At 42.8% G+C, this 22,435-nt stretch overlaps 1 protein-coding gene across 2 annotated transcripts in view; it reads right to left on the bottom strand.

The window, feature by feature from the left end:
- The window catches only part of PLCB1 (phospholipase C beta 1), a 797,636-nt gene extending 775,556 nt beyond the window's left edge, over nt 1-22,080 (bottom strand). Inside the window, exon 1 of one of the 2 annotated variants that reach the window (XM_055133540.1) lies at nt 21,687-22,080. In XM_055133540.1, coding sequence (XP_054989515.1) covers nt 21,687-21,785 — 99 coding nt within the window. In that variant the 5' untranslated portion in view covers nt 21,786-22,080. The remainder of the gene's footprint in view (nt 1-21,686) is intronic. The other variant, XM_055133538.1, reaches the window with a different exon arrangement.
- Between the last annotated feature and the right edge of the window lie 355 nt (nt 22,081-22,435).

The following is a 22,435-nucleotide window of genomic DNA, read 5'->3' as shown; positions in this document are numbered from 1 at the left end:
GAGATTGTCCTTCCACAGTCATTTTCCACTTCTCAGCTAATGATTTTTCCCCAACGGAGAAAGCATGTTCTGTACTTGTGGTGTTCAAATTTTATTCTCAAGTCAACCTGGCTATTAAAGTCTTGAAAGGTGTGTAGTTTGATGGAGACATGTCGCACAAACAAACCAAGACTATAAAATAGGGGCTGGAGCGATAGCACAGCAGGTAGGGTGTTTGTCTTGCACACAGCCAACCTGGGTTCAATTCCCAGCATCCCATATGGTCCCCTGAGCACCACCACAGGAAATTCCTGAGTGTAGAGCCAGGAGTGACCCTGTGCATCGCTGGGTGTGACCCAAAAAGCAAAAAAAAAAAAAAGAAGAATATAAAATATCTAATATTTTTTCATATTGGTCATATGCACCTGGGTTCAATTCCTCCGCCTCTCTTGGAGAGCCCGGCCAAACTACCGAGAGTATCTCGCCCGCACAGCAGAGCCTGGCAAGCTACCTGTGACATATCCAATATGCCAAAAACAGTAACAACAAGTCTCACAATGGAAACATTAGTGGTTCCCACTCGAGCAAATCAATGAGCAATGGGGTGACAGTGACTGATCATATGGTGAAAGAAATATATATTTTAAACCATCACATCTGTTTTTTAATTGTTTTTATTAAGAAAGAGTAATTAACAAAGTTGTTCATAATAAAATTTCAGGCATATAACGTCACCACCAATGTCAACTTCCTGACACTGATCCAAATTCTGGCCCTCTGGCTACTGCCCCACTTGCCCCCATGACAGGTACATTTTTAAGCATGGTTGTTGTTGTTTGGGTTTCATGCTTACAGTGTTGTTGGCTCTGTGGTTTGGATATGCCCATATCCACTCCTCTAGCCCACCAATGCATCTGAGTCATTTTACTTGTTTTATGTTTAATCATATTATTTTTCTACTGAGCAGTGCAGTTCTAAACCTTTTAGGGTCAATAAAGTTTCTTGTTAACAGGGAATATTTTTTCACAAAGAAAACTTGTGAAAGTTCGAAAGTTGAGGGGGCAGGGCAGTTTCAATATAGCAGCTAGAGCCTAGTTTTAACAGTTAAGGTGGTGCAGAGTAAAAGATTCGCTACATGTCAATTCTTCAATTATCTGAATCAAGCCCTCATGGTGCTACTTTCTGCACTCCACATTACAGATTGAATATTATGACCCGAATGGTGCATCTACCACCACACAGCAATATTTATGTTGATGTCCAAACCCACTACCTCGAAAGGCAAGATTTTCTGTGTAGAATGCATTTATAGAGGCAAATAATCTAAATTCATCAAGTAGGGTCCTAATCCACTATGATGGATACCTTACAAAGAGTAAATGAGAAAAGAGAAACAGAGGAATAGTGATGTGGAGACAAACAAAGTCATCTATAAGCCAAGGAGAGAGTTCTGAAACAGTTTCCCTCATGGCCTTCAGTAAGAAACAACTCCGCCATCACCTGATCTAGAATTTGTAACTTTCCCAAGTCAGAGAAAATCAATTTTTTCTTAGGTTACTCAGCTTCATTATTTCAAACTAATATAAGCACTAACCCTAAACTTAAGGGTTGATACAGTCCACTCATACCATTCATTGGTCAAGGTGGATTTTGATCTGGAGTCAATAGTGATTGTATTATTCTTATGTTATCCCAAGAGCACATTTGTTAATGAAGGTGTGATCTCTACAGCAGACAGATGATACATGGCTAAAGGAGCATGACCGTATGCAGTGGACTTAGGTTCGATCCCTGGCACAACAATGGGTGCAACCTGGACAGCCCTGCACACTGTGGGGTTGTGGTTCTGGAGGATCCAAGCACCACTGAGGTTGCCTGGGTAACCCATGGCACTGCAGGGCCCAAACAGCACCACATGGGTACTCACATGAAGCTCTGGCTCAGCTAGTTTTGAATCAACAGTGGGCCCCGTTTCCTGCTTAATATCTCCCTCCCTCCAAGGAAAAAAGCAGCATTCTAAACTAATCTATACTGCAGGGCCAACAAGAAAAAATAACTAGTGACATTCAACAAGGATTTCCAGGACCTGCTTTGGACTGTAGCATAGTCGAATGTGGCAAACATAGACATGGGGAGGAAAACAGCTTCTCTAAAGGAAAGTGAATTATAAGGGTTGCATAAAATCAGCTGTGACATCTATCAACTGTCAGCAATGAGGCATGCACCTCTGATTATATCACCACCACATCCACACACACACCTAAAGGTATTCTTGCATATAGGGTGCAAGAAAGGTATACTTTCTTGCAAGAGTAACTTTCTTAACCCAAGAGTGAGTTGAGAAAATCTACTTACATCTTCATTGATGGTAATTTTCTTCAAGGATATGTTATGTCTAAAATTTACCCAAATAAAGAAGGCTGAGATGTAAAAATGTCTAAATTAGAGAATGTAAAATAGTAGGATATGCAACATTATTTGCCTTTTGAAAGAAATAACCATGCAACAGTATAAATAGATATAGAGAAAGTTTTGACAAGATTAAAATAGTAATCTATGATTTTACAAAATTCCCAATTAATGGGAATAGGAGAAACATAACATATTAAGTTCAATGTACAATAAATCCACAGCTAACATTGTACTCAATGACAGAAAGAGGACAAGAAGGGGAGGGGAAAGCAGGGGAGGGGAAAGGAGGCTCTGGAAGGGGAAGCAAGAGAAAGGGGGGAGTAGGAAGAGGGGAAAAGGGGGGAAGGGATGGGGAAAGAAAAGGAGAAAGAAGGGGAAGGGGGAAGAAGAAGAGAAAGGGGAAGGAGAAGGAAAGAGAAAGGGGGAGTAGAAAGGAAAAGGAAGAAGGAAGGAAGGAAGGAAGGAAGGAAGGAAGGAAGGAAGGAAGGAAGGAAGGAAGGAAGGAAGGAAGGAAGGAAGGAAGGAAGGAAGGAAACTGGAAGCAAGGAAGGAAGGAATGAAGGAAGGAGGAAGGGAAGGAGGGAGGGAAAGACCTGAAAGTTTCAGATACAACGTAAGTATTTCCAGTTTTAAAATTGTTATTTAACACAGTATTGGAAGGGATGGAGTGATAGCACAGCGGGTAGGGCATTTGCCTTCATGTGGCTGACCCGAGTTCGATTCCTCCATCCCTCTCAGAGAGCCCAGCAAGCTACCAAGCTTATCCTGCCCTCACAGCAGAGCCTGGAAAGCTACAATGGAGACGTTACTTGTGCCCGCTCAAGCAAATGGATGAACAACAGAATGATAGTGCTACAGGGCTATAATATTGGAAATCCCTGTCACAGCAATTTAGAAACAATAAGTAAAAGATATTTAAATTAGAAAAAAATAAAACCAATATGGTTTGTAGGAAACCTTTAAAACTCCACTAAAAACGAATAGGATTATACCAAACTAAACACTGTAAAAGAAACTATCACTTAAAACAAAAGGCCTACTGAATAAATGAAAATACTTGCACATCAAATTAATGTTAAGAGTTAATAGCCAAGAAAAATAAATCTTTCTATTAAGTTATAAAGCACTCACAGAATTCAACAGCAAAACATCAAAAGTGGGGAGGAGAACTGAACAGACACCAAACAGGCACATGAAAAACTATTAAACATAATATTATTAGGGAAATGCAGATCAGACTGGCAATAAAGTATCACCTTACAGTGACAATGATCTGTATCAAATGGCCAGAAACAAAAAGGGTTGGCAGTGATGTGACAAACAAGGTGTTGGTGGGAACATAAACTAGTTCAACCTCTATGAAAACACTATGATTTTGTGACTTCTCAAAAAATTGAAAATAGAACAACTATGGTTTTAAAATCCAACTTTCATACATCTATTCAAAGAACATATTAAAAAAATCAAGAAGATATGGGCATACCTATATTCATGCTATTCATGCTATTTATAACAGCCAAGACCTGGAAGCAATTCAATTGTCCCATGAGAGATAAGTATATAAAGAAAATTATACTACATATACACAATGGAACACTATTCAGCTAAAAGAAAAATGTAATTTTGCCTTTTCTGAGAAAATAAATGGAACTGGCAGGCCTGTGCTAATCAAAATAAGTCACGAGGGGGCAAATACTAATTATTTCACACATATGTGGTATATAAAGAAAGACATAAAAGAAGAGACAACATCCAATAAGTCATTTACTTGAGCATATTAAAAGTCTTGAGGATAGAAAGGGGAGTAGACTTGAAGAGTCCAGTAGACTAGAATGGGGATTGCTGGCACTTCAATAATGTGTATTGTATGGTAGCTTTGTTCCCCTAAAACAGATGTTTATACTCTTGTAAACCAATGTTACCTCAATAAAAAATGAAAGACAAATAATAATTTAAAGATATTTGACTTTTACAAACATCTCTTTAGCACAATACAGGCAAAGGTTCGTCACAAGATTTTTCAATATCTTGCAAGATAATTCCATAACTATATTAGAGACTGGAACAAAAATTAAGTCCCCCCAATCATCCCAGGTGCTCAGTGATTAGTGGAGACATCAGATGATTATTTCAATAAGAAATAGCTCTGGAGGGTGTACTGTGGCATTTCACTACAATTTTAATTTGCATTTATGCGATGACTTAGACTAATGATGTTAAACATTTTTCATGTGTTCCTTGGCCATTATGTGTATGTCTGTGTCTATGTGTATATGTACCTGCAATAGCAAATGACTCTTTTTGTGAAGTCAGTTAAGATTTAAATAAACAGTGTGCATTATACTTGTACTCTTGAATTGGGGACAATTTTTCACTTAGAAAATCATGGTAATGTCCAAAGACAAATTTGGCTATCACACAGGAAGGTTTGTATTTAGCAACTAATGGAAAACAGCCAAGAATGTGCTAAATACCCTACAATGCACAGACCAGACTCCCCAGTAAAGAATTATCTAGCCCCAAATGTCAATAGTGAGAGGTTGAAAAGTATGGCCTTAATGGCTTTCTATTGACTTTATGATAAAATCCATGGCTAGAAAGACCTTTGCCATCTTGCCAGCATTTTCTGAGTTACCAAGTTCAGTGAGCCATTCAAAGTGTTCTGCTTAGCCAATTGAATGCCATGTTCCTCTCTTCCTTAAAATGCTCAGCTGGGATGACACTCTCTCTCTCTCTCTCTCTCTCTCTCTCTCTCTCTCTCTCTCTCTCTCTCTCCATGCTAGCTTAAGCTCTTCTTATGATTCAGATCTTTATATATATGTGAAATTTTTAGGGAAACTGCATACATCTTACCATAATAACAATGAAATAAGTATATCACTATGTAGCATGTCTGTCCTAGTAGAATAGAAACTCCTAGAGTGAAGATCTGATAATCATTTATCATTCTAAATTCACATGAGCAAAATGTCCTGCTTAGAAAAGGCATTGATACATATTTAACGGATGGATGATAAATGGATGGGCAGAAAGATACTGCAGGATAAGCAAGCAAGGAAGAAGCACGTTGGAACTGGTACCTAACAGGTGATCAACAGCCTTGTTAAGAGAAGTTTCGACGTACCGGCACTAGCAGAATAAAACCACAGAGGGTAGAGAAGGAATGGGTAGAGTGAGAAAAAGAAGATAGTAATATGTGAGCTACAATTCCAATATGGATAAAGTAAGTGCTAAAAAAGGAAGAAGGGTTGGAAGACACTGCTGCATTTTATGTTGGGATTTTTATACCTCTTCTAAGAGACATACTGTTATGTTCTTAGAAGACAACAACAGAGAGATACTGTCAAAGAAGGGGAGAAAAGTAAAACCAGGAAGCCCGGGCACAGAACCTGAAGAGTTCTGCCTTCCCAGGAACTAGAAGAAAAGTGAGAGCATTCAGGAACTAAAGTGGGGCAAGGAAAGAAATCAATAACCCAATTGTGCCAGGAACTACCAAGAACTCAATACAGAGGGAAATATATAAGCAAATTTTCATTATAACAATAGTTTATTTTATAAAGCATCTTTAACTTGTTAATTTTCTCCTTCTAGTAAAAAAAACTCTTATATTATTATGCAAATCATTATCACAATAGAATGTTTAAATAATAGTAATCCCTTTGTTCAGTGACACCTACTACTTCTAGATTTCTTTAAGGGCGATTTTCATCGCTGTGTCTGGGTGTGATATATGGGCATCTTTTTCAGAAAACAAAAGCCACTGGTAACATTCAGAAGAAAGAGATGTAAGTGTATTCAGCATCATAACTGCAAACAATATTGACCAACAATAGATTATACACTCAACTTTGGGTCACATTTAGATTTTACAGGATATCAATGCTATGAAGGCAGTCAAAGCTGTATTGACCAAAAAAATTTTTCATTTTTTCAGCACACAAGAAAATCATATTTAAGTTTGCAGAGACACTCAGACATCAGTAGATTGCCAGTGAAATGACAGAATGGAGAGTAGATATACTCAGCCATTACTATATGTGATATTTCATGAAGGTCTCCTGAAAGTATGAAATTTTGCTTTCTCTCAAGAATTTTTTTTATGTGCCTCCAGTGTATGAACCACTATAAACTGGAAACATACCAAACACTTGCTTTCTTTCACAAAATTTCCTGGAGCATTTACTGATGTCTTTATAACAAGCTAAGTAGATGAGTAAAAGAAAGTAGTTGTAATTTTGTGTCTTAGTACTTTTTAGGTACTATATTTACAAAGTTGTTAATAAAAGAGTTTGCAGTGGGACTGGAATAATAACACAGAGGGTGGAGCGTTTGCCTTGCACGAGGCCAACCCGGGTTCGATTCCCAGCTTCCCATATAGTCCTTTGAGTACTGCCAGGAGTAATTCCTGAGTGCATGAGCCAGGAGTAACCCCTATGCAATGCCGGGTGTGACCCAGAAAGCAAAAAAAGATAAAAAGAGAGAGACAGTTTGCAGCATTCAATATTACAACATTCCAACATCAACCTACCATAAGAATCAGAATCCCTTAACTTAACACCTAAGACTCTAGTGCTCTCCCTCTTCACACCTCATTTTTAGAAAACTCATTTTTATTTAAATTTACATTTTTCTAAATGTACTTATAATTTAAATCACATGCTTACACTATATTATATTCATGGGTGTATTTTTGAAGTGGGGTAGGGGTTTGGTTTTGGGACCACATCCAGCATTGCTCGGGGATTACTCCTGGCTCTGCTCTTAGGGACAACTAAATACTGGTGGTGCTCAGGGGATGGGATGCCGGGAATCAAACCTTGCTCACCTACATGCAAGGCAAGCACCGTGCCCACTGGTTTTGATGTGTATAGTTACTCTTCCTCTATATCACCAAAATGTCTGAGACCAATGCCCTAGTGTTACTAAAGTTCCATGTGTTTAGCTATTTGGTTTCAGTTGTTATTTTTTTTCTGAAGGGGGGCACTTTCAAGCAGTTCTTGGGGAGCCTGGGGGCTATTTCGAGGGATATTCACCCAACCTACCTGGAGGGAAATTCAATGTTAGGGTCAGAGGAGGTGATGATGCTTGGGCCGCTGATGCCAGGCTTCCCCTGGGGCTCCCCTGATGTTACTCAGAAGGTATGTAATGCTGGGATAGAACCTGGTTTGGGTGCATGCAAGGTATGAGCTAAATCCCTAGCTCCAACTCTAGTAGTATAGGGATCCAAGATGAGCTTAATACAAAGAGAACCACCTTCCTGGCATAGACAGTCTCGATCTGAATGTTCAATCCACACGACCAAGAATTAAATACCATTCTGAGTCCTGCTTTGGATCAGATGATTTATCCTTCACCCTTCCCAAATCCATGCCACAGCACAAATTTTCCAAGGTCCGTGTTTTTCTAAGTAACCCTACTACCAGTCTAAATAAGAATACAGTAAAAAATATTTCCAAATTTAATGGGGAAAGGAAAAGGCAAAGAAGTGCATGTCCTGCTATACCTAAAAATGCATTAAAAAGTCATGTCATGTACAAAAATGTCACTTATTAAGTAATGGAGTGAGGGGTGACCTTTGTTTTAATTTCACTCCTGAATATCTTTCCATGGGCATTTTCTGAACTAGCCAACTGATGCAGAACTTTCACAGAAGAGAAATTTACTCTTCTGTGCCTCCATGCCTCAAAACAGAATGAAGTTTCCTTGGATTTCCACGATAAGCATAGGATAAACAACAAGTGACTTTGTACACCTTATAAGAGCTATTTTTTGCAGACTAACCAAAATGAGTAAATTCATATAGCTCTTATTTCTGTATATAGGTTTTATCTCTATGAATCCTAAAATGGGAAAAATTCTTCGGGAAAGTCAATTAATTTCTTTTAAGAGTCTTTTGTTACCAATACAATACTCTGTTTGGAGAAATCATAGTTGGACTGGGACAGCAAAGGGCCCTGAATTTTAAGCAGAAGATCTAATTTTAAATTCACATTCTGACTAATTAATTGCATGTCCTTGGGCAAGTTACGAATCAGTAGCCTCAATTTTCATTTATGTAAAGTGGGAGTAACAGCACTCACTCTTTTCCTACCACTCAAAGCTGTTTTGATGACAGAATTGAGAAGAATGCAAATAAACAACAGTGCTTTCCAAGTATTGGTGCCTGCTACTAGGACTAATACTTGATACTAAACTCTAGAAGTAGACTGCAAAAGTGATACTGAAAAAAGCATTACGTGTCTTTGTGATTATTGTGTGTTTTGGATGGCTAGTTGATTATTGCACAGTAGAATAGAAAGTCACGAAATTCTAGAGTCATAAAAATCCAGATTTGGCAAAGCCAGTGCAGGAAACAAATCCCTCTCTGAAAACATTGAGAAGAAAGAGATTTAGTTACAAGACAGGTAAGCAAAAGCACCTGACAGAATCCCCACAAGAGTTGGAAAAGTGGACATCAGGTTGAGCTTCCACAAATGACCTGAGAATACCGTTTCCTGGACCCATCACATTAAGAAAGGTGAGCAAGCAATCAAGAGGAAACTCCTGCAGTTAACAACTCAGGCCCATGGTTGTTTTGATCTGCATCTCTCTGATGATTAGTGATGTAGAGCACTTTTTCATGTGCCTTTTGGCCATTCGTATCTCTTCCTTGGGAAAGTTTCTGTTCATTTCTTCGCCCCATTTTCTGATGGGGTTGGATGTTTTCTTCTTGTAGAGTTCAACCAGTGCCTTATATACCACTGATATCAACCCCTTATCTGATGGGTATTGTGTAAATATCCTTTCCCATTCTGTAGATAGTCTTAGTATTCTGGTCACTGTATCCTTTGTGGTGCCGGACCGTTTTAGTTTAATGTTGTCCCATTTGTTTATCTCTGTTTCTACTAGATTGCTTAGTTCCGTGTCATCTTTGAAGATACCTTTATCTTCAATATCGTGGAGCGTTTTGCCGATCTTGTCTTCAATGTACCTTATGGTTTGTGGTCTGATGTTGAGGTCTTTAATCCATTTTGATCTGACTTTTGTGCATGGTGTCAGGTCGAGGTCTAAGCCCATTCTTTTGCACGTGGTTGTCCAGTTGTGCCAGCACCATTTGTTAAAGAGGCTTTCCTTGCTCCACTTCACATCTCTTGCTGCCTTATCAAAGATTAGATGGTCATACATTTGGGGTTGTGTGTAGGGATATTCCACCCTGTTCCATTGATCTGAGGCTCTGCCTTTGTTCCAGTACCATGCTGTTTTGATTATTACCACTTTGTAGTAAAGTTTGAGGTTGGGGAGGGTGATGCCTCCCATCATCTTTTTCCCAAGAATTGTTTTACACCACAGAGACTGGCCCACATCCAAAAGAACAAAAGCAACCACTGTTGGAGAGGATGTGGGGAGAAAGGGACACTTCTACACTGCTGGTGGGAATGCCGACTGGTTCAGCCCTTTTGGAAAACAATATGGACTATTCTCAAAAAATTAGAAATTGAGCTCCCATTTGACCCAGCAATACCACTGCTGGGAATATATCCCAGAGAAGCAAAAAAGTATTGTCGAAATGACATCTGCACTTATATGTTCATTGCAGCACTGTTTACAATAGCCAGAATCTGGAAAAAACCCGAGTGCCCTAGAACAGATGACTGGTTGAAGAAACTTTGGTACATCTACACAATGGAATACTATGCAGCTGTTAGAAAAAAGGAGGTCATGAAATTTGCATATAAGTGGATCGGCATGGAAAGTATCATGCTAAGTGAAATGAGTCAGAAAGAGAGAGACAGACATAGAAAGATTGCACTCATCTGTGGAATATAGAATAACAGAGCAGGAGACTAACACCCAAGAATAGTAGAAATAAGTACCAGGAGGTTGACTCCATGGCTTGGAGGCTGGCCTCACATTCTGGGGAGAGGGCAACGCAGAGAAGGGATCACCAAGTATAATGCGGTCGGAGGCCATGTGGGGGAAGGGTGATGTGGGCCGAATGCAGACTAGAGACTGAACACAGTGGCCACTCAACACCTTTATTGCAAACCACAACACCTAATTAGAGAGAGAGAACAAAAGCGAATACCCTGCCACAGTGGCAGGGTGGGGCGGGGGGGGGGGCGGGGAGATGGGATTAGGGAGGGTACGAGGGATGCTGGGTTTACTGGTGGTGGAGAATGGGCACTGGTGAAGGGATGGGTTCTCAAACTTTGTATGAGGGAAACATGAGCACAAAATTGTATAAATCTGTAACTGTACTCTCACGGTGATTCACTAATTAAAAATAAATAAATTAAAAAAAAACTCAGGCCCCTCAGGCCCGTTTAAATAAAGACAAAGGGGAAGTAAAACCTGATAACAGGAAGCTGCTTTTGTTTCCATTGCATCTTTATGCTCAGAGACCTCCAAACCAGATTACTGGAAAGCAATTGCAGAGAACAATAACTTTTTTAAATATTTCACATAAATGTAGAAACATTCAGTGGATGAATAATGGTGCACTCCTAATTTTGCCCTCAAATTTCAAACTAATGCACTTCTTTGGTGGGGGTTTATTTGCAACCAGATGGAACTAATAATAGTAACCTTGTTTTTCCAGGCTCTACATTATAAGCATTCCCAGTAAGAGAATGTAGAAATGAATGCAAAGTAAGACACAACCATATTCAAGGCAGTACAATTGAAAAAACATGAAAGCATCATAAACAGCAATCACACATATGTAATATATATGTATATATGAATATACACACATATATGCATATATGCAAGAAAACACTTGCTGAGTTGCTCTCTGGTCTTCTAGTTCCTTTTTCTGAGCACATATAACTTCTTCCAGAAAATGAATTGAATAAATTATGTCAAATAAAACCTAATTAATAACAAGTTCTGAAGAAAATTTCATTTTTAACAATCTCTTAATCTCCTAGAAATCAATGTCATATATTGACATAAAGCATGTTCAGCTGTAAATGATTTTTTTGCTAACTAATCCATTGTCCCTGATTTTAATCATGAAAACTCACTGAAATTAAAAAGACAAAAAGTAAACATTAAATAATGTGAATTTAGGGCCGGAGCAATAGTACAGCAGGTAGGGCCTTTGCCTTGCAGACGGATGACCTGGCATCCCATAGGGTTTCATCTTAAAGCACCACCAGAGGAAATTCCTGAGTGCAGAGCCAGGAGTATCCCCTGAGCATCATTGGGTGTGACTCAAAAAAGCAAAAAATAAACAAATAAATAAATAATGTGAACTAAAATAAAAGACAGACATAGGATATTTTAAATTTTAAGTACTAATGGTATGTTTTATTTTTGCTTATGCTTTCAAGTTAACTATTTCCCCATTTATAATAATGGATAGCACAGCAGATAGGGTGTTTGCCTTGCATGCGGCCAACCCAAGTTCTATTCCTCCATCCCTCTCCGAGAGCCAAGTAACCTACCGAGAGTATCCTGCCCGCATGGCAGAGCCTGGCAAGCTCCCCATGGCATATTCGATATGCCAAAAACAATAACAGTAAGTCTCACAGTGGAGACCTTACTGGTGCCCGCTTGAGCAAACTGATGAACAAAGGGACGACAGTGACACAGTGATAGTGATAATAATTGAGCTTCCTGATAAATAAGCAAACCTAATCAATACCACTAGAAAGACACTTGAATCTTTATAAGTGTAAAAAAACACTAAATATTAAAACTAATATGCAAAGAAGAGAACGAAGTTGAATATCATAAATCTCAAGACTGGAAGAAGTCATAGGTGACCCAGAGGACATGTTTCAGGGGTCACACCCCTAAGTGATGATGGGTGATGCCAGGGTCCAGGGGTACAGCAGTCTTGCATGTGCTCTACCAATCAAGCGCCAGAAAGACTCTACCGGGATCAAATTCTCTTTGTATGATATTTCATTGCTTTTTGTTTTTACAGAAATCGATGACTTCCTTAAGTTCTCATAGGTAGCTAATCTCGAAAATAAATTTCTATTTCCTTTCCGTCCTAATATAACGGGGCGCCTGACTCTGATAGGGGGAGTTAGATAACACATAGGCTGGGGGAGGGAGAACATTGTAAAGTCTGTCTGTGCAGATGGGATTTACGATACAATAAGAAAAGTCAGCATAAACCTCATCTTAGCTCAGTAACTGAAACAAAAATAACATCTTTAGGTAGTGAGGATTTGTTATTTGGCTACAAACACAGAGCATTAGCTCACAATTCACAGCCAATCCCATTCCATTTCATGCAGGCACTCCTCCTTCACAACATAAAGCAACATTTAACCACAGGTTACCAAGCTTGACATTTTTTTTAAAAAAAGGGTAAAATGTTCCTGTGCTACTTAAAACATTATTTCAGGTACATATAATGGGAAGTGGTTGAATAATAGGCTAACCATTCAAGGGACATATTCAAGATATGGTGATAGCCAGAACAAATTATCCTAATGTACTCTGGGTGGGAATATCAAAATCAAGCACAATAAGAGAAAAAAAAACTGTGAGAGATAAATATATTACAGAAACAACACTCTATTTCTGCTCCTCTCTGCCAATAACAGCCTGTAGGCATCACATTTCCTTCTGAAATTACTAGAGTTTGATGAACTGTCTCCTCCTTCAGGGCATTTACTACACCTGCTTTACATCTCAGACTTCACCCTAGGACACAGTGGACCTAATCAAGTAAAGCAAAGATAAGTCACTTTTGTTGTTATTGTTCAAAAGGGTCTATTCAGCAATAACAAAAATGCTTTAGGCTGCAGAGATTTTGTTGTGCTTTTATTGAAAATAGAGTTGGGGGAGCTTTATTAGATTAAACACAGATCAAAGCAATCTAGAGATATCCAAGGATAAATGTTACCCTAGTGTGTAGAGAGACAGGGAAGGGGGGCAGTGTAGCAATGTAGGGAAGCCTTGGAGACCTGGGAACTGGCAATGGCCATTTCTCATACGGGTTGCTGGTTACATGAGAGTGTTCAATCTGTGGAAACTGATCCAACTGGACACAGATTTGTGTATTTTTCTGCAGGCATGTTACATGCTGATAAAAAGCTGAAAATAGCTTTTTTGACTCCAGTTGGAGAAGTTATATTCTTTGTGTTCTCAGTCCCTGGGATCAGAACTAGGGTTTTATACAGGCATGGCAAGAGCTGAGCTAGATTTCTGTCATCTCCCTGCTCATCGATTTGCTCGAACGGGCACCAGTAAAGTCTCCATTGTGAGACTTGTTGTTACTGTTTTTGGCATATTGAATACGCCATGGGTAGCTTGCCAGGCTCTGCCATGCGGACGAGATAATCAGATAATCTCAGTAGCTTGCCAGGCTCTCCGAGAGGGGTGGAGGGATTGAACCTGGGTTGGCTGCATGCAAGGCGAACGCCCTACCCGCTGCGCTATCGCTCCAGCCCTAGAAAAATTATATTCCAACATTTACATAGTAATTGCTGTCTTTCAATGATTCACAAAAGCCTTTTGATCTGGAAAAAAGTGAACCTATCTGGGGCATATTTAAGTGCTTCCCTTCCTTAAAAGTGCTTGCTGCTGATCATCCACCTCATCCACCCTTCCCCTCTGCCCCCTCACCAATCTCATCAGAGTCATCTTGCCACCATTCTCCTTTCAACATTCTGGGAAAGAAACAGTAGATCCTACATAATGCAAAAGTTTTAAATTGTATGTAAAGTAGTGGGGAATATGCAATAGACTAAGAGTTTAAAACATATCATTACCTGTTTAAATGGTGAGGGTTATTTGGGAGGTTTGGATGAAAAGTGAAGAGGGAGTGACAAGCCTCGAGTCCACAGGGCATTAATGCAACTCTGTGCTTCCCCAGTCTTCTCAAACAACCCAGCAATCAAAACTTTTGAAAGTTACTTCATGCCAATGTTCAAGATACGCTATACACTAAACAGGGCTAAAGAGGCTTTAACAGCAGCAAGCTGGTTCTGATCCCAGTACCACACAGGGTCCCCTGAGCACCACTAGGGGTCACTCCTGAGCAAAGAGCCAGGAATAGCATCTGAACATCACTGGATGGCCCCAACTCCCTGCTGTCCTCAAAAACATAGAATGAAGGTGCATTTTCAACCTTGGAGATTCATCCCACCTTAGTCTGAGATGAATAATTCCTTTCAGTTTACAGTGTAATCACCACTTTGAAGATCTACAGACATCTGAATGTGATGTTTGTTCATGTTCTCTCTTGAACACCTCTCCTCTCTCTCTCTCTCTCTCTCTCTCTCTCTCTCTCTCTCTCTCTCTCTCTCTCTCTCTCTCTCTCCTCTCTCCCCCGCCCCCCTCTCTGCACATTAAATAATCTCTGAACATTAAGTAAGCACTAAGTATGGAGCTTGCTTCAAATGCAGCCAAAGCCTGCTTCAATCCCCAACACTGCATATGGACCAACAAGCACTGCCAGAAGTGATCCCTGAGAAAAGAGCCAGGATAAGTAAGCCCTAAGTACTACCAGGTCAGCCCCAGGGGGAAAAAAAGAGAGAAATAAAAAGAAAAAAAAAGAAAGAAAAACAAGAAAAATTAAAATCAAAGATCACTATCACTACCATCCCATTGATCCTCAATTTGCTCAAGCAGGTCCAGTAACGTCTCCATTCATCCTAGCCCTGAAATTTTAGCAGCCTCTCTAGTCTTTCTTCCCAATGGAGAATGAGGACATTAGAGGCTCTTTTAGGGTCAGGAGAATGAGACCCATCATTGTTACTGTATTTGGCATAAGAATACACCACGGGGGAGCTTGCCTGACTCTCCCATGTGGGCAGGAAAACTCTCTGTAGCTTGCCAGGTTCTCCAAGACAGAGAACTAGGCTATAAGTTGTTCCGGGAGCTTGGTTTTATAGTGTCTGGATGTTGGCTGTTGACGGGATTATACAGCGCAGGGGGCAGTTTCTGGGTGTGACTGCCTAGCTACTGGAAAATGGGGGATCTGGGCGGAAGAAGCACAGTCCCGATCCGAGCAGGCTTGGCGATCCCGGCCCCTGGTCCCGCACACCTGGGTTTCTCTGCCAGTTCCTTCATGAGTGAGGCTCGTCTGAACGTGTGGAGAGAGGCCTTCAGCATGGCTGTGTCTGGGTCCTGGAGGTCTTCGGCTGCAGGAGCTCTGCTCGGGATGGGGAGGGAAACTCAACCCACCCCCCTCCAAGGGGCCCCAGTCTTGATTATATTGTCACTTGTCACATGCCATTCAATTGATCTTCAGTTTGCTTGAGCGGGCGCCAGTAATGTCTCCATTCGTCCCTGTCGTGTGCTAATGTAACCCAATGGTATCTGCTAGCTCCAGGAACACAAAGAGCCTCAAACTGTTCATTCAGGGTTTTTTTTTCTTCATTTTTTTCTTTTTTTTTCTTTTTTTTATTCAGGGTTTTGATGAAGATATCTGACCATCTCGTAGCTGGGCGGTCACGTGGTCTTTTGACGTCCCGTGGAATCCAGTCGGTAACAGCTCTAGTCCAGTTGTCATCTCTAAATAGCATTACATGTCCGGGCCATTTTATTTCAATGCCTTAGCAAACGAGATTCTTGATTCCTTGATTCTTGATCATCAAGATATAATGTATAATATGAGACTTCAACCTTGTCAACATGACAAAGAGTTTTAACTGTTAACTCCTTCTGGGCATCATAACTAGGCACCCACTGTACATAGGTATGTGTTCCCTGCATAATTTAAAAGTTCTTACTACATAAATTTATTCTCATGCAAGACTTATATTGGTATCTATCTGTTTTTAATGCCACAAGGTGCGAAGTAAAATTGTATTCAGCATTAGTTCTGAAGCTTTCATTCCAGAGTAGCATGCACCCAGGTCAGAAGACCAGCAACACTTAAGTTTCGCCCCGTGCAACCCCTATATGATGGCATACAAACTGTACATGACATCAGTTCTGCTTTTATTATATGTTATTAAGCTTTTAGGCTTTATGTGTTATTGGGTATAAATTGGATGAATATTTGGGGGTCTGGGAGTGCTGACAAGCTTTTCACATAAATTTATGGTAATTGCTTCTCAATTTTATGCCATTTTAACTTACAAAGTATTTCATAGGAATACTCTCATTTTGGACCATGGAAGAACCTCTATGTGAGTGAGCATGTGTGTATTTGAAATTATGAATTGGGGAAAAATATGAATGATTTGTGAACTTTTTAAAAGAGAACAGGTTTTCCTTTCCAAGTTATAAAATATGCTAAATCAAACTTCAAAGGGTGTGGAAAGGAGGTAGCCTGAAGGAGTTCTGTACTGTGCACTCACCATTTTCGTGGCTGTCTACAATTGATGAAAAACAATTTAAAGACAGCTTTGCTGTGTGTCACACACTACACAAATGCATGGGCATTAGCTCACTTAAGGTCTACAGCCTTTCTGTGAACCAAGAAATCCTACACAAGAAAGGTGAGGAATCTGACATACACTATGCAACTTTCCACTGGCAACTTGAATTGGGAGGGTGGGAGAGGAGAAAGAGAAACAACAAACAGATGCCAAGACTTCCATACCCCAGCAGCTCAGGGACAAACAACTGGATTGCTGAGCAAATTAAGCTGGAGAAAATGAAAGACTGCAGAGCCTCCTATAGAATCTAATTATTCATCTTTTTCTCCATGACTAACCATTAAAGAGCAAGAGCCCACACCAGACACAAGGAAGACCAGGTCCACAACCTCCAAAGCTCCTTGCTAAGATGGAGATACTTGTTCTCTCTCTCTCTCTTTCCTTCTCTCTCTGTCTCTCTCTCCCTCTCTCTTTCCCTCTCTTTCTCTCTCCATCTTCCAATGTCCACTATTTATTGTACCAACATGTCTCAGCATTTTTCTGACTGTAGCCAGCCCTCATCGGACCCAGTTACCTTTCTGTGCCCCCCTCCTACAAGTTTGCAGCTAGTCTCATCCTGAGACCCCTATTTAAGCATATAAACAATTTTCACTTTTGGCCCACTTAGACCATTCTGAGAATCTATCTCAGGGCTGTGGCTCCAACTGATAAACACTTCCTTACATCCATCATTCACCACCAAAATACAAATGCAAAATAAATGCAAGAATAAAGTTGCATACTTTAACATCATGTAAACAGTCATGCTAAGTCAGTCCTTTATCTGCTGCTCCATTCCTGGAGGACCAGAGTTGGCCTAGATGTGCAGATTGTATACACCAGTACCAGTTATTCAAATGCTGAAATACCTCCTGGAGCGGCAGCACCGCGGGGAACGCGTTTGCCTCCACACAGCTCACCCAGGTTCGGTTCCTCCGTCTCTCTCGGAGAGCCCGGCAAGCTACCAAGCGTATCCCACCCTCACAGCAGAGCCTGGCAAGCTCCCCGCGGCATATTCGATATGCCAAAAACAGTAACAACAACTCTCACAATGGAGAAATGACTGGTGCCCGCTCGAGCAAATCGATGAACAATGGGATGATAGTGCTACAGTGCTACCTCCTGGAAACTCCCAGAACTTATCATGATCAGGAGAAGGGGATGAGGGTGGGTAATTTCTGTCCCTGATAATAAAGGTGTCTCCATGATCCTGCTCCAGTTCCATTAAGGGGTCGGTGCCAAGCTTTCGACGACTGTGAATCTTGAAGCATTTGCAGGCTCACCAGGACACTGGTCCAGCAGTTGGTCGCCAATAGATTATGCAGAGCACTGCATCCCCACAACTGACATAGATTCCCTTCAATGCTCAGGATAAAGGGACTTGTGATTAAGGGTCTTGAACCACTCAGGAAACAAAAGATAACCTCTTCACAATTCTAAGTACTTCCCAGCTCATCATTTTTAAATGCATCTGTGTGCTCTACAGTGGAATGCTCTAGGCTTTGGCAACATTTCCTCAAGTCAAAGAGCAGTTCTGAAAGTGAGAGCAGATATCTGAGAAATTTTAAAAGTTATTTCCAGTGTTTATTTTTCTTCCAGACAAGAAGATGGGGATGCCCCCTTGGGAAGACACGGTAGCAGGTATTTCCCAGGATCAAAAAAGGAGGAAAAACACAGCTCCCTGTTGAAAGGTCAAACTCAAACTAGCTTATCCCTCCAAAACTTGTCTCTTTCCCTTATACTGTAAGTGCACTAAAAGCAAGAGAAAATGCTGGGGGATACAGGGTGGGAGGGGACTGGGGGAAGGTATTCCACTGTATTTAGGAAATTCAAAAGAAATATGCGAAGGAGCATTATATTGCTTTAGTCATTAGAAACACTTCATACAATAGCCTAAATCACCCATAAAGATTGTTTACGGCAGTTTAATAGAAGTCTTCTAACTCTTGGGTAAAAAAGGTAATATTTGGATGAATTTATCCTAATGCAAATCTATGTACAAAATTGAATTCACAATCCAGCCAAGACTTACAGAAGCCAGTGGGACTGCACTGCCGTGTCATACTTTTAAAGTTCTTTCACAAACAGGGCTGGAGCGATAGCACAGCGGGTAGGGCGTTTGCCTTGCATGTGGCCAACCCGGGTTCAATTCCCAGCATCCCATATGGTCCCCTGAGCACCGCCTGAGTGCAGAGCCAGGAATAACCACTGTGAATTGCTGGGTGTGACCTCCCCCCGCAAAAATAAAAGTTCTTTCACAAACTTTGTCTCAGAGGCTTCGCGAAGTGGTGCCCTCCTCACTAACAGCAGTGGCAGCACTCAAGACCCAACGGAAAATGCCAATTCTCAGACTGCATTACATACTGCTTTAATCAGATACTGAGACTAGAGCACCCCCAAAATAAAGGATTAGCAAGCGCCCTGTGGATGATTATGATGCAGGTTCATGTGAGAGGACCTCTTTATCCTCTTGGCTTCGGCCAAGCATCGGAAAGAGTGGGTGAGAAAGAAAGCATTCCTGTAGTCTCGTCCAAGAGGCAGCAAAGATTCAGGGAGGTTCAGTGCTTAACCTAAAGTCACACAGCTGGCTGGCAGGGAAAATTGAGCCTTTGGAATCAAGATCTCGTTCTCTTGCGTCATACATTTTAAGATAGCTTTCCTATATAGATTTGATTCAAGAAGAGTAAATATGAAATGGGAAGAGCAGAAAAGGATGATGCCTGAAGAAGATAAAGGCTACTGAAGGGAGTCTGGGTCTCTTAATCTGAAAGTCACCGTGAAAACGAGGAAAACCAAGAACTTGTAACACAGTTCATATTCCAAGCAACACATGGGGACAGAGGCTGAGCACTCCCCTACTGTCCCCACCCCAATAGAAAACTGAAGATACTACTACTGGCTCTCTCTTGTGTGCCCAGAACTATCATACAGAACTCCCCAAGAAACTCAGCATCAGAATGCTCAGAGGAGATCCTCACTTGGAAAGCTGGGGGCAATGCTGACTAATATTCTTTATTCTTTTTGCTGCACCTTTCATAGACTCTACCTCACGGAGAACTTTCTAGAAGTTTTCCATTTCCTCTACCAAGTAGATAAGGGGTATAACAGCAAGAACAGCATCTACTTTCTTCACTACTTCAGGACTTTGTCTAGGCACAAGCATTAGGAAGCAAAGGTAAATAATATGCTACATCGATGCACATAAGCATTAGGAGAAGATAAAATATATGCTGCATAAATGCACAGCCTAATGCAATCATCTACATGGACAGAGAAAAATGTTCTTCTCCAAAAGGCATTCAATTCAAACATGACATTGGATATTTTCCTTCGGACAAGACAAAGTGGCTTAAAACGAAGTTTAAAAGCATTACTATGACTAAATTCAAAAACCATGCTGAAAAACGCATGCTGAAATTCCTTTTTTAAAAATATACATATTCACTGAAGTCTCTTGCTGTCTCCCTTCTGCCCTTCACTCAGTGAACTTCACAGTCACACAAGCTCTGTCAGTGAGAAGCTCTAAGAAGGCAAGGCACTTGGGCTTGTTGCTGAATTGCATTTTTATTTGTTTTCCTTGACACAAATAAACCACTTAATCTGTGTCTGAATTCATTGTTTCGATTGAATTCCATGGACCAAAACATCCGGTCGGCAGGCTTGGGACAGAACCGGAAAAAAGTGTAAAGTCCACAGTAAACGGACTTATGTTTACATCCCCATCCACGCGGTTTAGTAAGTGGCATGAGCTTTCAAGGAAGCTGTGGGTCGTTCGGCTTGTGCTTCCAACTGGACAAAATATAGACACAGACTCACTCGTCTAAGTAATTGGATTCTCTACCTGGAATATTTAAATTGTTTTCAGACACTAGAAAATGGCTTAAGAAGATTAAAGAAAAATACCCTGGAGGATAACAGGCTATAATTTACTAGGTGGGGAAAAAAAAAAATCTTTGCAGTCCGAAGAACACCTCTTTCTCCTATAATTCCTCCTGTGTAAGAGATGTCTTAGTCACTTGAACAAAAATTTTCTAGACTTGGAAGCTCAGTTTTATTCCCTGGGGTCGGTTCTTATCAAACCCTCTGAATGACACCCGGAGTTCACATGTTCTGACCAAGAGCAAAGCTTTGAGTGTCTGAGGGCAAGCGCAGAGGGTGGGGGCGCGGTGCCTTGAAGTCCTAGGACCCAGGACTCATGGGAAACATCGGAAATTGGAGAGTTGGACTGAGTTCAGCCCCACCTGGCGAAAGAGGAAGGTAAATCGTGGTCGGACGCCTTGGAGGGATCGGTTTCCAGCTGAAGGTTGCAGCTAGCTCTCCTCCCACCCTAAATCTAACCTTCCCTTAGAGGTTCAGGCCCGCGGAGCCCTCTAGGATCCTTGCTGGCCACCTCTGCCGCTCCCTCGCCCCCGAGGTGTGTCCCCACCAGACCTTTTGAGTGGCCCCACTCGGGAGGCGGGCGCTAAAGTTTGGCACCAGCGACCACCTGTCGGCTGACCGCCGTGTCCCCTGGCGCGCGGGCACCGAGATCTTTCACAACCATTCAACAGCTCCGGACCTCGAGGCAGTTATTGCTCCGGAGTGCGGGGGGAAGGGGGGGCAGTGTGGGGACGCGGGGGCAGCGTCGGCCAGGCGGCCGAGAGGGACGCGTCCGGCTTCCAGGCCAACACTTTGCAGCTGCTCGCAACTTCGCACTCCCCACTTTGCCAACTCTCAGGAGCCGCCCGCGGGCGGGCCCGGGCGGGCCCCGTCGGGGCCGCAGCGGGCCCCTGAGACGAAAGCACCCCCCGGGGCCCCAGGAGCCCGATCCCGCCAGGATGTCACCTATGGGGGGGGCTCCCAAGGGCACCGGCGCTCCCCGGCCAGCGGGCGCGGGCGGCCGCCCCTCGGGCCCGGGTGCGCTCATTGCATAACGCGCCCCTCGCCCCACCCCCACGCCGCCCTGCCCCGCGCGCGCCGGCCCCGGCACCCCCCGGGACTTACATCATCCCACTTGACGAATTTGATGCCCTTCTTGAGGCTGTCGGACACGCACACGGGCTTGAGTTGCAGCGCGTGCACTCCCGGCTGAGCCCCGGCCATCTGGGCGCATCGGGGCTCCGGGCGGCCCGGGCGAGCGCGGCGGGGACGGGGCGCCCTCCGGGGCGGGCACGGACGCGGGCTGCCGGCCTCCGCTCGTCCTCCTCCGGCGCGGCTCAGCAGGCGGGGGCCGCGCTCCGGCCCATCACCCGGGCGCCCGCCGCGCAGGATGCCGAGCCGCCGAGGGCCACGCCGAGAAGCCGAGCCGGGCAGCCGAGCCTGGCAGCCGCCCGCCGATCCCGCGCCGCAGCACCATTCAGCACATCCTCCGTACACGGAGCGGGCGGGCGAGTGACACACGCTCGCGCCCCCCCTCCCCGCGCTTCCCCTCCTCCCGCCACCTCCTCCCGCCACCCCCCTTCCCCGCCACCCGAGCTCGCTCGGTCCCTCCTTCCCCCCCGCGGCTCGCAGCCCAACTTTGCGCGCTGGGTCAGGCGCTGGGACGCGGGGACACAGCGGCACCTCCCGGGCCCGAGGCCGCACTGCAGCCGACGCGGGTGCCAGGGGTATCCGGAGCCCCGGGAGCCAGCCCAGGGGTGTCTCCGGAGCCCGTTGGGTGGGGAACCGTGAGCTGTCAGGGAAGGAGCAAGCCGAAAGGCCACCTTCCACTGTGGGACCCCCTTGCTAGCCCGAGCTCCTCAGCGCCGGCCGCC

This window comes from Sorex araneus, chromosome 3 (assembly GCF_027595985.1).
Source record: "Sorex araneus isolate mSorAra2 chromosome 3, mSorAra2.pri, whole genome shotgun sequence".
NCBI lineage: Eukaryota > Metazoa > Chordata > Mammalia > Eulipotyphla > Soricidae > Sorex > Sorex araneus.
The sequence above is the reverse complement of the archived record's forward strand: the minus strand, read 5'-3'. Positions and strand labels throughout refer to the sequence as shown.